This window comes from Cynocephalus volans, chromosome 7 (genome assembly GCF_027409185.1).
Source record: "Cynocephalus volans isolate mCynVol1 chromosome 7, mCynVol1.pri, whole genome shotgun sequence".
In the NCBI taxonomy this organism is placed as follows: domain Eukaryota; kingdom Metazoa; phylum Chordata; class Mammalia; order Dermoptera; family Cynocephalidae; genus Cynocephalus; species Cynocephalus volans.
In genome coordinates, this window is record NC_084466.1 from 80,469,095 (window position 1) to 80,483,907 (window position 14,813).

The following is a 14,813-nucleotide window of genomic DNA, read 5'->3' on the forward strand; positions in this document are numbered from 1 at the left end:
ATTTTCTGTTTGATTCTGCTAGAAGTAATTGCAGGAACAAATACAAAACTTTCCTTCCATAAAGATTGCGACTAGATTTCATGCTAGTTTATGCTAGATGTTCCCCATTCTTTACCTTAATTCATACAGTATGTGCTTTTTCTGGGGTTGACTTATTAAATGCTGAGTCTCTTAGCTGTGGGTTTCACACGGTTTGGAGGAATAGCTGTTCTCGTGAGAAGATCAGGCTCCCTCTCCTCGGTGGTAAACCATGCGTGCTTGTGTGTGGTGCCTTTATTCCTGAGAAGCTGGTTTTACTCATGCATTTTGCCTTTTCCCCCCATCTAGTCTTTTAGGTTCCATGTTTCCCATGCCTCGAGTGATCTATGCCATGGCTGAAGATGGACTGCTATTTAAATTTTTGGCCAAAATCAATGACAGGACCAAAACACCAATAATCGCCACATTAACCTCTGGTGCCATAGCTGGTAAGTACCAGAACTAATTTCACATGCCAGTATTTCAACAAGTGAGTTATTATTCCCTGGGAGACATCTTTGTAACACTTAGTTTTTATACTTGGCACCTGGTTCCAAGATAACAGCCCATTTGACAAAAGGCAGAGGCCAGTTTTACAGAAGACGTGATTCTTGAAGAGTTTGAACTCTTTTATTATCCTGTCATTGGACATAACTTAGAACGCACACTGCTTCTTCCAAGCCATCCGTCTTTCCCCTTTTCTGGACATTTCCCTGAGTAGACTTTGGCAGGCTGACATCTTGCATAAACAGGCTGAGTGAGACTTCTTGTTAGTACCTGGAAATCCAGGGTTGTGCATCCTAGTTCATGAATTCTCTGGAAAACGCATGTCCCTTATAATCAGTGCCTTATAAAATGTGCGACCTGTTCCTCAGGGGATATCGAGGGTGCTCCTAAGTTTATAAATAATGGCAGACCCAGAGGAGATTTATCTTATCAAATCAGGTTCATCATCAAGAGGACGATTTTGTCAGATGAAGTGGACTAAAGCACCCTGTGAGCTGTGTGATGTCCAGGGTTCCCCGATGAAGGGAAGCACAACTGAAAGGAAGCTCATGTGCACGCTGCTGTGTGCTGTTTCTTTCGTGTGCTTCCTCCTTTCCTGACCGCACTTTGTAGCCTGACAGGCAGGGATTGTCCACCACACAGACATAGAGTGGAGGCCGAGAGAGGTGACGTGAGGGTGCGCACCCAGGAAGTGAGGAGATGGCTCTTGATTTCTGGTTTGTTTTTATGCCAAAGCAGACAAGTCCTGTCCAGGAAATGAGTAGAGTGGTGCTCTTTTTGGTAAATTAGGACACATACCTCTCACAATTTGTACCATAGTAACTTGTTGAATGGTACTTGACCATCTTAAATGAGTGAATTATTACTAAGCTTTAGTAGTGTTTATGCCCTTAGCAACATGTGCTTAATTTTGTGGATTAATATTATGTAATAACAGAAAGCTAATTTTTTTATTGTTTAACATGTTTGCTGTGTAGTTCTTCACTCTTGAGAGGATTGCAGCGGTCAGCTTGAGGGGCACCATATGTCAAACTATGACCAGTGTATTTAAAGGATTAAGGAACTAGAAATAGTAAATGGTTTTTCAGTGTTTACAAGTAGTTGACCATATGAAAAACTGGCCTTAATTTCTTTCCTGTGCCAATAGAGGAAGATCAAACTGTAATCTTTCAAGTGACCATAAAGCACATGCCATTCACAAAACCAAGGATTTACTCTTTCTTTTCATTTGGCAGCAGTGGTAAATAGGTAGTTGGTTTTCTAACATCGTCTCACGTGGAAGAGATGTCTCAAGTTTCTTGAGTAGGGACGTAGGCGTTCGTGGCATGCGTAGTGGGATACTGTTCAGATCATCCAGGAGGCCCTCATTGCTCTTTAATCCTATTATTTATCCTCAATTTAAATTTGTTTTAGTTGTAGTGATGTAGAGCAGCTTGAGAGATATTTGTGGAAAAATAAAGGTTTTTTGTTTATGTTTTAACTTATGTTGATTGCATATGATTTGAAAATATCCCAAAGTAGATCTAGCCAAGTTATTTTTTAAACGGGAAACTTGATATATACACCCACATAAATACACACACACACTCTCACAAAAATTACAAAGCATCTTAAAATAAGCATGTGTGTTTAATTCTTTTTAAGGGAGTAGGGCTTGGTGACGGAGCTGTGTGGGAACAACTCTTCACATTTCTTCCATGTGAAATGATGTCACATGTGGAGAACAACTGTGTTTTCCCTGCTCACCTGTCTGGGTTAGGAGCCCCTGCGAGTTCTCCCAGAGCAACAGACTTGCCCTCCCCTACCTCTCTATCACTGTTGTCTCCTGATGCCCGTGTCTTGGGAGGATACTGTCAGGGAGGCTAGGGACTGTGCTCTGCCCTGTTCAGTGGTGTTTATCTGTTCTAGTTACAGAACTCAGTAACTGGCACATTCTCAATCAGTACTGGATGGACTGATGGATGGATAAATGGGTGTAGATGGTGGGTGAATGGATGGATGGGTATGTGGATGATTGATGGATGGATGGGTAGATAATGGATGGATGATGGATGATGGATGATGGACAGATGATGGATGATGGACAGATGATGGATGACGGATGATGGATGGATGATGGATGATGGACAGATGATGGATGATGGATGGATGGGATGGATGATAGGTGGATGGATGAGTGTGGATCATGGATGGATGGGTGGATAATGGATGGGATGGATGATAGATGGATGATGGAAGGATGATGGACGATGGACAGATGATGGATGAATAGATGATGAATGGATGGATGGATGGATGATGGATGGTTGGATGGGCGTGGATGATTGATGGATGGGTGGGTGATGGATGGATGGATGGGTGTGTAAATGGATGGATGGATTATGGATGATAAATGATGGATGGGTGTATGATACATGGGTGATGGATGTGTGGATGGATGGATGATGGATGGGTGAGATGGGTGATGGATAGATGGATGGATGGGTGTGTAGATGATAGATGGGTGGATGGATGATGGATGGGTGGATGATGGATGGGTGATGAATGGTTAGATGGATGCACATAACTGTCTGTGAGTCAACACAGTATAGAGGACAACACACTGGACTCCGAGCCACAAGAACCTAGTTTGTATCCTGGCTGTTCCACTTAGGAGCTGTATGACCTTAGATAAGTCTCCTAACCTGTGTAAACTTCATTTTCTTCATCTGTAGTGTAGGGCTGGCTTGCAAAGTTGTCATGAGATTATAAGAGGATGAAAGTACTCTTTATACAAATGTTAGTTTTCATTACCTTCTCGAGGGCTGTGTACGTGATTTAATCCTGAGCTTGTCTTCCCCTTAAGCGCTGTCCTTCCCTGGAATGGCCAGGCCTGGGGGGTGGGAGTAAAAGCAGTAGCCCTGAAATGTGCTGGGTCACAGGTGGGTGGCGGTTCTGGCTGTCTGTGTGTACAGAAGGCCATGCACAGGTCCTGATGTCTGTCTCCTCCCCAGCTGTGATGGCCTTCCTCTTTGACCTGAAGGACTTGGTGGACCTCATGTCCATTGGCACTCTCCTGGCTTACTCTTTGGTGGCTGCCTGTGTGTTGGTCTTACGGTATGTATGGCTTTTCTGGGTCCCATAGCAGAAATGCAGATGCACCTGGTAGCTTTTTAACTGTTCACATTAATGATTTATATGGTGTAACTTCTAGGTTGATGACAGCTCCACTGGGACTGCGGAGGACAGGGCAGGATCTGGTGGTTGAGGCCTAGTCAGGAGGTTGTCCTTGAACTGAGTCATGGGATCTCCCACTCCTTCTGTCAGATGCCCTCATTTTTCTGGCTAGATGGTGGGAGGATAGGGACAGGTTCTCAGCCCCACTGTTGGGTCTGGATCTTGGGATCAGAATGTTTGAAGGCTTAGGGTAATGATTGCAGTTTGGTCTGGGTTCCTGGGACAGAGAGGACTGGGGGCTGGCCCTGGTAAGAATTGGAAGAATCCAAAGCCTATGAAACTTAGGTGTGATGTGTCTGTAGCATTCGTGCACTGTGGCTGGAGGAATGAATCCCATTATATGGCGTGGAGCAGCCTAGGTTGGCATCCAGGGACACTTTCTAGGTGCTGGCTGTTTTGGTCTCGTGTGGGCCAGGCGAGTCTTATGGATTGTCGCGGTAAAGCGGCTCTGGGCAAAGTGGCTTGGTGCCTTGGTGTTCTCACCCGCCCCAGCACCCCTCCCAAAGGGCATCCCTGGACTCCAGTTTTCCTTTGCTATGGAAGGAGAGGGCCCTGCTCCAAGGTTGGCCCACGGCAGCAGTCATCAGGAGAACATGGGCTCATGGAGACACAGCACCGTTCTCCCAGCAAGAGCCTTCCTATTTCTTTTCTAGTATTTATACTTTCAAGGCCACTGATTTCATTTGTAATGTGCTCAGCAACTAGTTTATGTAAAACCTGGGTTGAGCCTTAGTAGTGGCTGTATAGAATCATGTAAAACTAGTTTGTGGACCCCTCATTTCTTCTCAGGGGCTCACCACTAGAACATTCTCTTAATTGACTAAATAGTGTTACACAAATGAATCGGTGCAAAAATGCTCAGGTATCTTTATGCTCACTCTTAGAAGTGTCATGTGCAAAATAATTCGTAAAGCACTGTTTTTCAAAGCAGGTGGAAAAGATTTGTGCTCCATTCATTCTGGGTGGGAAGATAAGTAACCTTATTTAAAGCAGGTAGTTTACTTGCAGGTAGCTTGTGTCTTGGAAATTGTGCCACAGGCCTGTCCTTCACCAGCTCTGTAGTCGTTTACTCCTAGGAACTTGGAATTTTAAAATAAATTGATCCAATTAAGTCACGCAAACAGAATTTCTCAAATCTATCAGCCTGCAGACACCTTTCTCTGGCTCTGCACCAAATAGGACCGTAGTGTTATTGCTTTCTGTTCCTGTCCTTCTTCTAGCTCTCTGCGGCCACAGTTTTGTGGGGAGTGGCCTCCTATCTTTAGTATCTGAGGGCCACTGCTACCTCACAGAGCAAGAGAAAACTTCTCAGGACATTTTTTTCTGGGCTGGTTCAAAGTGGAAGTCATGTTCCCTCCAAAACAGAGACACCAAGGAGGGTGTTGTGCAGAATCAGGACCCAGGTCTCCTCCTGTCTTCACTTTGCTGGAGAATGCACCATTCTGGCCATCTCCTTCCCATTGTATGCCTTGTGTGGTGGGCAGCTTACCTGCGAGTTGGCGCATGTCCTTTTGCTTGAAGGAGATTATGGTGGTCATGTAACACATTTCTTTACAGGTATCAGCCAGAGCAACCTAACGTAGTCTACCAGATGGCCAGAACTACTGATGAGTTAGATCAAGTAGACCAGAATGAGCTGGTGAGCACCGGTGACTCCCAGACGGGCTTTTTACCAGAGGCAGAGAATTTTTCTTTGAAAACCGTACTCTCACCCAAAACCATGGAGCCTTCCAAATTATCTGGGCTAATTGTGAATGTGTCTGCCAGCCTCATAGGTAAGAGAGGGGTTTGGGGTCATGCCTGTAGGCCTGACATGGTTTCTTGTCAGTGGCGATGGAGGGTGGGGTGGGGGAAGGTGCCTGAGGCGATGAGCATTTGTTTCGTCGCTGGACTGTGATGCCAGTTATTCTGTCCTGACTGTGGCTGATGCCTCCACAAGTGGAGCCACCCTCTCGACAGGTTTTGGGAAGGACTGAGGACACCCATGGGAGCTCAGCTTGAGACTGAGCTGCGCCTCTCTCTCCCCCCTCCCTCCCTCTTAGCTGTTCTGATCATCACCTTCTGCATCGTGGCCGTGCTTGGAAGGGAGGCTCTGGCCCACGGGGAGCTGTGGGCAGTCTTGGTGCTCACAGTGTCTGCCCTCCTCTGCGCAGTGGTCACGGGCATCATCTGGAGGCAGTCCGAAAGCAAGACCAAGCTCTCGTTTAAGGTGAGCAGCTCAGTCTGACAGGCCTGTAAGGACCCTCCTGGTAGGCCACAGACCCTGGCCCTTTTGCTGGGAGGCCAGCCTCAGGGGGATCTAGGACAGGCGGCCCTGGGGCACAGACTGTGTCTGCAGAGAGAGGGCCTGACCCTGGGAGGAGGCACCCTCCCTCCCCCTTGTTCTTGGGGGGTAGGACACACCTTGTCCACAGGGGCTTCTCATAAATGTCTGTGCTGGTGGATCGCATGGCTTTTCCAAGCCTTGGAAATGATCAAGGCTTCTGTATTTTTAGATTATATTTGTACAAATAATGAAAAGTTTGACCTTAGAGATAAAATGGAAGTCCCTCTTTTAATCCCTTCTGTAGCAGGAGGATAGCAAGAGATAAAAATTGGAATGCAGCTCACTTTGGCAATGAGTAGCTTAGAACCACATTCCCACCTATTAGGATTTGCCTGGGTGGGTGTGTGCGCGTGTGTGCTCACTCATGCGTGCATACTGGGGTGTGGGTGGGGGCCATGGACACTGGCACATAGTTCCTCCTCCCGTGCTTTCCTGATGGTCCGTGTGACTCTCAAGGACACTATCTTTTCCAAGGCACTTTTGCTAAATGATTCAAACAGGCATCGTGGCTCACTCGCCACCCTCGGTCAGGTCTGACACCACCTCCTGTCTCCACAGGTGCCCTTTCTGCCAGTTCTCCCCGTCCTGAGCATCTTTGTGAATGTCTATCTTATGATGCAGCTGGACCAAGGCACGTGGGTGCGCTTTGCAGTGTGGATGATAATAGGTATGTGGCTGTGACCAGCACGTCCAGTGTCCTGGCTCCCCAGCGCCTGGCTGGGTGGTTAATCGGGCGCCTCCCTTGGTTCACACTTCACAACAGTGAGACACAGACGCATGTTGATAGCGGTTTTCTTTAAAATATTATCGAACTCCTGGTAGGTTGTGGCTCCTTCCTTCCCATGCAGATCCTTTTCATTTTAATAGTCTCTTGTCTAAACTCGTTGTCTTGTGGGGAAAGGGCTTGCTGTTAGTAAGGACAAGACTGTGTGTCTGCTGTCGATAAGGCACCAGCTGTCTTCCCCTGCCTGTGCCTCCCCACGGCCCGGCCAGCATCTGGTCCATGTGGGCTATGGGCCCCAGCAGTTGTGGGTGTCACACCTGGCAAGTGTGAGCTCCCCCTGGGCTCCTCTGCTGATGACGGCAGCATCCCTGTAGGAGGATGGCACTTGGAAGCATGTGGAAGGTGCCTTTAGGGCAGGGGTCACTTGGTGGGATGGTGGCTCTCTTCCTCTCAGGCCTTGGTGTGTTCCTGCCGCATGAGATCACAAGGGTGGACTGGCCTCTCGGGTGCTGGCATATGCTCTTTGGGTCTAACCATGTCCCACTGTCTTGGGCCATCTGCCCCCAAGGCTGGAGGGATGGGCCTGCCTGACCTCTCTGTCCAGGCAGGGGTGCTGTGGGGCAGGTGGCTGCAGCCTTGTGGTCTCCTAGGGCTTGTGAGGGGCACTTTCTGTCCAGGATGTACTTTGTGGCCCCATGCTCTGCAAGTAGAGCCCCTGTCTAGTTAGACCTCTCTAGAGCCTTTTTGAGAGAACTGCTCACAGCCCACCTTGGCCACTTCTCAAGCCCTGGGGGGGTTGGAGGGTGCTTCTTCCCAGCATCCCATGAAATTCCCTGTGTTCCAGAATGCTTGGTCATTTCCTGGGGTCTGGGCTGCTGAGTCCTTCCTTAAGGCCTGCTCTCCTCTATGTCTACCACACAAGGTGGCCCTGGGGCCATCTGACCACAGTCACTGGGTGCATGGTAGAAGCACAGGTCCCCACCCTGCCATGGACCTCTGGAGTTCTGGATGCTGAAACAGGGCAGTGGATTCTTGTGTTAAACATGTTCCTGGGTATTAAATGTCTCCTGCAGTCTGATGATCACTTAATGTAGACAAAAGGGGCAGGAGGGATTATCCAGACAGAGAGCCTGGGGACCTCTGGCAACTGCTGGAAATCCTGCCTGGTAGGGAGCAGCTCGACTTCCCAATGCTCTTGGGTCACCCAGAGGTGGCCAAGGGGTTAAGCTGAAGGGCCCCACATCCCCCCTGGCCTGGCCTAGCTGCTCTGTCTGCTTAGGAAGCTCTACAGTGAGAGGCCGTCCAGAGAGACACGTGGCTTTGCCATGTATGGAAGCCAGACCTTTGCCGACCTACTTGAAGGGTTGAAAGTCAGCCCATGAGGGCTTCTGGCTATGGGCTTGGCCAGGCAGGGGTAGGCAGTGTGCAGGAGGCTTTTCCACGGGACTGTGAGCCCTGGGCCACCCTCCGTCTGGTTCCCGAGCCTGTCCCACTCCGTTCATGCCCCATCTCTCTGCTTGCGCCCTGCAGGCTTCATCATCTACTTTGGCTATGGTCTCTGGCACAGCGAGGAGGCATCCCTGGCCGCTGACCAAGCAAGGACTCCTGATGGCAATTTGGACCAGTGCAAGTGATGCGCAGCCCCACCCCCCGGAGGTGGCAGCAGCCCTGAGGGACACCCCCAGAGGACCGGGAGGCACCCTGCTGTCTCCACCGCTGCAGCAGGAACCACCCACATTCATGATGCCCCTAGTGCAACCCAAGGTGCAATGACTTGAACCACAGCCTCAGCCACAGCTTGCGTGTTCTATCCACACTCCACTCTGCGGGCGGCTAATGAGGCCCTGGCCCCCTCCGGACAGCTCCGTGGCTGGGACCACTTGGCTGAGGCTGGCTGCCATGTCTCCTCACTTCTCTCTGAACAAGAAAGCTGCGCCTCTCCTTGCCAGCTCAGCGTCCGGGCTGCTGTGGCCTCAAGCAGGATGGAGGTCCCCTTCTCTCCTGATGGGGGAATCCAGGCCCCTCCCTGGGGACTGTTCTGGTATTGACAATGTGCATACTCCAGCCTTGTAGCCCTCTCCCTCTGCCCCAAACAGCTGGCCATAGATGCAAGATGAGTACCACAAAACTACGTCCCCAGCACTCGCCACCCACCCCAGCCCAGCAGCAGCTGTTCACTTACAAAGGGCAACCAGGACTGTTTCCTACTCCTGCTTCTGCCATCTGAGTTGCTTCCAGATGGGGCATTGGGACTGGGCCCCTCCCCACCTCCCTTCCCAGCAGGGCTTTGCTCTGATGGCACCAACGGCCCAGCAGCAGGAGTGAGGGCAGGGGTTTGTCGAAGACAAGTAGGAAGAGGTGGCTTCCTTTGGGAACGAAGGCGAGAGGGCTGGGGGAGGGCTGGCTCCGTGCATGTGTGTGTGAGAGCCGGAGACAGTCTTCGGCCCTGTCCCCTCCAGGCCTGGGCCAGTAAGTGCTGCTCCTGGCATCTTGCTGCTGGCTATGCATCTTGAGTAACTGGAACATGAGACTCTATTTGTGTAGGATTGGCCTCAAATAGGCAGAGTTTAGAACTCCATTTTCTGTGGTCTCTGCCATTCACTAAATCTTGCCCTCCAATGCTTGCAAATCTCCTGGGTCTTGTAGGCTTCTCAAGGCAGGTGGCAACTTGGTCCAGGGTCATGGCAAGTTGGGGTCATAACTCTGGCCCCAGACATGATCTGCTTGGCCTCTTTCTTGTGTGTAATGAAAGTAAAGCCTCCTGTTAGTTGCTGGGAACCACTCCACTCAATTAAGTTGGGGCTTAACATTAACTTGGAAAATGGCCAGATAATTACCCCATGTCATGGTGTGTCATCTTGGGGATGTGGTCTGCACATGGGGTGGTGGGCAGTCATATTGCTGTCCCTCTCATGCATCTGTCATCCAAATGCTGCAGCTTTGTGTTCGCGGTGAGATTCTAACCCTGCCCGGGACCTCATGCTTCTGTAAGTTGGAGAGCCACGGGCAGGTGCAGCTGAGACTTGGCCAACCCTCCGTCCACGGCTCCCTGTGCCTACTGTGTGCTCCACCCCACTCCTCTCCTGCTCAGGGTGGGGCCTGGGGCCAACACCGTTCCACACACTCCTCGTAGGTGGAAGCCAGAGGAAAAAATGCTGACGGAGCCTTACTTCCATTTAGAGTATCATGCAGGAGACAGAAGGGTCCTGGGTTGATGGGAGGCCAGCATTTTGGACAATGCAGGAAATGTAAATGCTGCTTTTGAAGCTTAATTTCCCATTTGTTCCCAGTCTGGCCTTTGACACACATCTGGTAAAAAGAAGCCTGATAAATCGATGGCATTTGTCTTTCTCCCTGTGCCACGGAAGGTTCTTGGAGAGAGACGCAAGAGCAAGGGAGACGGCTGAGAGGCTGGGTCAGCCGGGGACAGGGGTGGCCAGGCGCTCTGACCTTGCTGGGGGTGGCTCTCTTCTAAGTCTCATTGCTGGACGTGCTGGAGGAGCATCATATGAGCCCAAAGCTTAGATTTCCAAAGAAAGATATTTAAATTTATGTAGATTGGTGCTGTAAAATATTTTGATAAATATTAACTTATTTTGTTGTAGTTTTGGTTGTCTGTTGTCTTCTTAGCTATTTGTTTGCTTGATTTTTTTTCCCTATTATTTTTCTACATAGGCAAAGAGAACTTGAGGGAAGGAGGGTATCCAAGGAAGGTGGTTGGGGAGAGAAATTTTTAATTTCCCTTCCTGGCTCAAATTTCCATGCAAGACAGCACCCAACAGACTGTTTACACTTGACACGTCAGCTCGCTACGCGTATCCTTCTACAGACTGAAAGAAAGGGTGTGCTCCCATGGCGAGGGTGTGCTGGCTGGGGACCGTGAGGCCACTCGCCTCACTCGGGAGCCTGCAGTGGGGCGCGGAAGCACGCACAGGCTCTGTAGGGCAGAGCCACCCCTGCGCCCTCCCAGAGTAGAGGAAGGACGTACTAGTCAAGAAAGGTCACCTGAGGGCAACTTGCATCCGTAGTTCATTGATCCCTGTGCTTTTATGGAGTAGTTTTTGTACAGTGGCCAGAGGTTTTCTCTTCTGTGTGTGAGGGCAGTAGTATAAGTAATGGTGTTTGGGGTGAGCCTCACAATTTTAATAGACTTTTTAATATCACATCCCTCATTCCTTCCCCTGAAATAAACACACACACACACACGAGCAAAAACACAAAAACGAACGATTGTTGCCCAGTAAGAATATCATTCTCAGTTTCCTGGCTTGGCCAGTGTTTTCCTGCATAGAACTTCCACATCGCAGGAGACGCACACCCTGCAGGAACAGTGTGTCTCCTGTCAGACTGTCTGTACAAAGCCCCAAATGCCCGCATTGGAGAGACATTGGTGATGAGTAAGTGTCCCTTCCTGTCTCTCATACCCCACCACCCTGAGTGTTTTTGTGACCCCCAAGGGTACAAATTCATGAAGAAGCAAACACAGCAGAGCCCTCCCTCAGGACCTCTTGAAGAGGGGAAGGGGGTCTCTAGGGAAGCAGCGGGGCCCCTGGTGACGTGAACCAGCTTCCAGGAAGGCAGCACAGCCTGGGTGGGGGGAGATCAGGCCTCTGAACACCCCGCACTCATCCACCCTACCCATCACCCCTGCCCACACCCTCAGCCAGGGCTCTGTGGATCTGATTTGTTTTTCCAAACCAAGAGGGAGAAGTGACAGGCTGCTTCAGAACAATTATGAAATGTATGTTGTTGTCAGAATTGTTCACATTTCTCCCCACTTTTGGTTTTGTTTTTGCAGCAGCTAAAACTCTCTTCCCATCAAGTCTCTTATGTCTTATCTAGCAGGTGAGCAGCCGCCTGGTCCTGTGTGCTGATGCGATGATTTGGGCACCACGCACTGCCCGCCTGCCTGTGGCGTGGTGGCTGGGATATGCAGAGAGTCCAGAGGTGACTGCAGGACCGGTGGGGCACCCAGGTTTTCCACCCAGGCCAGTGGCCAAGGCCCTGACATACTCCCTCCCGTGCCTTTGGCACACCCGCCCACTGTGTTGTCTGTGGAGACAGGTGGAGATTCAGCAGCTCTTGTCCCTCAGCCTCCCACAGCAGGCATTCTGCATTGGCCGGTGTTTGCAGTCCCACACAGTGTGGCCTCTAGCCTGACACTGGGTGAAGACTGGGGACAGCCGTGAGTGCTTGCTGGGAGGCGTGTGGACATGCAACACCCAGACTTGCAGGCAAGGTCATGGGTACCACCCGACATGCACGGCCTTACTGCTAGAGAAAACCTGCCTGGCTCCATGCCAGCCCTGTCTTTTTTGATTTGAGCATCCCGTTTTTACACAGCCACTTCTTTCTTTCTAGAAAGAGCCGACAGTTGTGTTGGCACCATGGAGACAGGGAGTGAGGGTCTTGATGCGGGGCCCCAGCCGCGCTGTGCTCTGGGATGGGTGAGAGGCGTGTGTGTGTCTACGCTCTGGAGGCCTCCTGAGTTCCTGGGATGGGAAGTTGCTGGGCAGAGGATGTGACGCTTGTGTATGGAATTGTTAGAGTCCAACTTTAGATGGGATCGAATATATGTTATGTATAATTGTTGTATATAATTTAAAATGTGTCTGTTTGCCATCATGATGGGAGGATTATGTGGAAGGCTCCTAAGGGAGAGTGAGATGTACATTTTATCAGATGCTTGTGGACTTTTTTGGGGTAATGAAATGCTTTATTGATCCACTGGTGCAAAAAGCTATACACCATATGTCATTGTAGTTTCAATACCTAATGGCTTTTTAAAGCAAAAAAAAGTCAACTGACTTTCATCTTCATCACTCTGATGCAGTCTTCTTTTTTTGTGCCCATTGCTGCATTAAGCTGCATCGCTGTTTTTCCGAAGGGACCTGGCTCAGCCAAGGAGCCGTCCTGGATGGTCTTACAGATGTGTGGAACTGCAGGCTGAGAAACCCACGGGAGACGAAGACCTTGGCCAGGCTTCACGGGAAGCCCAAGCAGATTTTCTCAGGGTATTAGCTTGTGCAGCAGTCAGGAAGCAGGACCAGGAAGGTGCATTTAGACTTCATCAACGAGGGATGTGATTTCATGTTTCTTGATGACAAACTTTTAAGTTTGGGACTTACTTTCCCACTTGAGATGTATATTTAAGATAAATTTCCTGCTTAAGTTGTGCCTTTCAGCTTCGTGGGTTAAGGAGCATAAGGGGAATGATATAATGTGGGTTGGTTTATTATCAAACCTGAATAGCTGTGGTTTCTCCAGTAAATTTTTTCTTCTACTGAACACAGAGCCATTATTAAAAGAGTTGTGTGTTTTTTATTATGTAAATTGTATAATATTTTTTGCTTATTTGATGTTCTATTTTTCTAATAGTTTTCTCATAGTTTCTTATAATTGTGATACTAGGTTTAGATTCTGATGCTACCTGCAAATCAGGTTGGTCTCTGCTGGGTCCCTCCTGTTTCCATTTTATTTCAAGGAAAAGTGCTGGTGTCATCCATCACCTTTACAAAAATGTGAAACTCTGTATCCCCTTTTTGCTGACAACACTGTACGTTGACAACTTCCTACCATACTTTATGTTGTAAAGTCAAACTATTTTGTGGTACATTATCTCATGCTTTCCCAAATTCTAATAAATTTCGTCTATGGCTTCCATGTACACAGTGTGATCTCAGGAATTCCTGCAGCTCTCAGCTGGGTCCCAGCCTGGTGGTGCCCCACGGGGAGTTCTGGGTCCTGCCCTGGCCCTTTAGGTTCTTCCCGCCTTCCCACAGCCCATGGCTTTAGTCTGATGGCCTCATTTTTCTGTGGCATTTGGGGAAAATCCTCATTCCAACAGTTTGAGCCTCAACCAAGGAGTTCCTCCAACCCACATTTTAGATCCTCTGATGCTGTCTTCCCACCTCACTGCCTCTCCAGGGATCTTCCTTCTGCTCAGGCTACTTGGCATTTGCTGAAGCACTTGGGTCTGAGGCAGCAAACCCCCTCACCCAGCTGACACTGCAGTTCTGTGCATGCCCCCCCCCCCGCCCTATCTGGTTAAGGGTAACGGAGGGTACACAGGGTGCAGAGGGGTTGGGAGAGGGCCATGGCTATTCTAATAATTGTTGCTATCTCACTTCCTCAACTCCTTTGAGAAAGGATGCATTTTTTTGCACAGGAGGCAAATTCAGTCAAGAAGGCCTTAATTTGCAGGCACTGAGGGGCAGTGATTCACAGTAACTAATAGAGGATCTGCTGCCTGGAAGATAAGGCTTCACCTTTGCGTTTTCCTCAGAGGAGGGCTAGCGTTGGAGGCAGGGAGCTATGCAGAGGGAGGGCAGGCCAGCCACTTGTCCCAGCACCACTGTGTTTATGTCACTGTGTTTATTGTCATGAGAATCTACTTGAGCAGGCTGCACACGCTTCATGTTCCTTGGCCACATAAGGGAACCAGGCCACAGAGCATGGGCAGTGTGAAAACAAGGGTGTGCCAGGGCACACGGGGCAGCAGTGGTCTCTTCAGCCCCATTCTCCACCCCAGTGCGATTACTGGTGGAGGTTCTGCAGACACAGCTTCTAGGAAGGCAGAAACCAGAGCTCAGCTCTGACGTAGAAAATGGGCCGGCTTCACAAAGCAGCACAGAGTGGGTCCTGGAAGCGGGAAATAAGCACCGGGTGGGGTGGGGGGGCATGCCTTGTTCCTGGGTTTCTGCATGTGACGGGTAAAAAGGCGATCTCTGACGACTTTGAGCCCAGTGCAAGGTGGACCCCGGCTCCCTTGGTGCTACACTGCCACCTAGTGGCTGCTGCGCTGGAGGCTTGAGGGGCATCACTTGGAGCAAGTTTCCCCCTAGCACAGTTGGGTATGAAACACCTGTGGGAGTCAAAAGCTGCCCCCAAACAGCATTCACAGCCTGGAGTACTGCCCTGGGCTTTCAAATCGTCATTACAGCCCAGCCTTGCTCAACTACCACACAGACCTGGGCAAGGTTTGGAGCTACAGTGGGAAGGGTTGGGACCAACTGCGTCAGC

General features: G+C 49.8%; 1 protein-coding gene across 3 annotated transcripts in view; it reads left to right on the top strand.

Moving 5' to 3' along the window:
* The window catches only part of SLC7A1 (solute carrier family 7 member 1), a 73,050-nt gene extending 59,592 nt beyond the window's left edge, over nucleotides 1-13,458 (top strand). For all 3 annotated transcript variants that reach the window (XM_063102318.1, XM_063102319.1, XM_063102320.1), the window contains 6 exons: nucleotides 328-467; nucleotides 3,519-3,621; nucleotides 5,299-5,516; nucleotides 5,784-5,950; nucleotides 6,626-6,734; nucleotides 8,322-13,458. In XM_063102318.1, the coding sequence (XP_062958388.1) occupies nucleotides 328-467; nucleotides 3,519-3,621; nucleotides 5,299-5,516; nucleotides 5,784-5,950; nucleotides 6,626-6,734; nucleotides 8,322-8,425 (841 nt within the window). In that variant the 3' untranslated portion in view covers nucleotides 8,426-13,458. The remainder of the gene's footprint in view (nucleotides 1-327; nucleotides 468-3,518; nucleotides 3,622-5,298; nucleotides 5,517-5,783; nucleotides 5,951-6,625; nucleotides 6,735-8,321) is intronic.
* The last annotated feature ends 1,355 nt before the right edge of the window (nucleotides 13,459-14,813 follow it).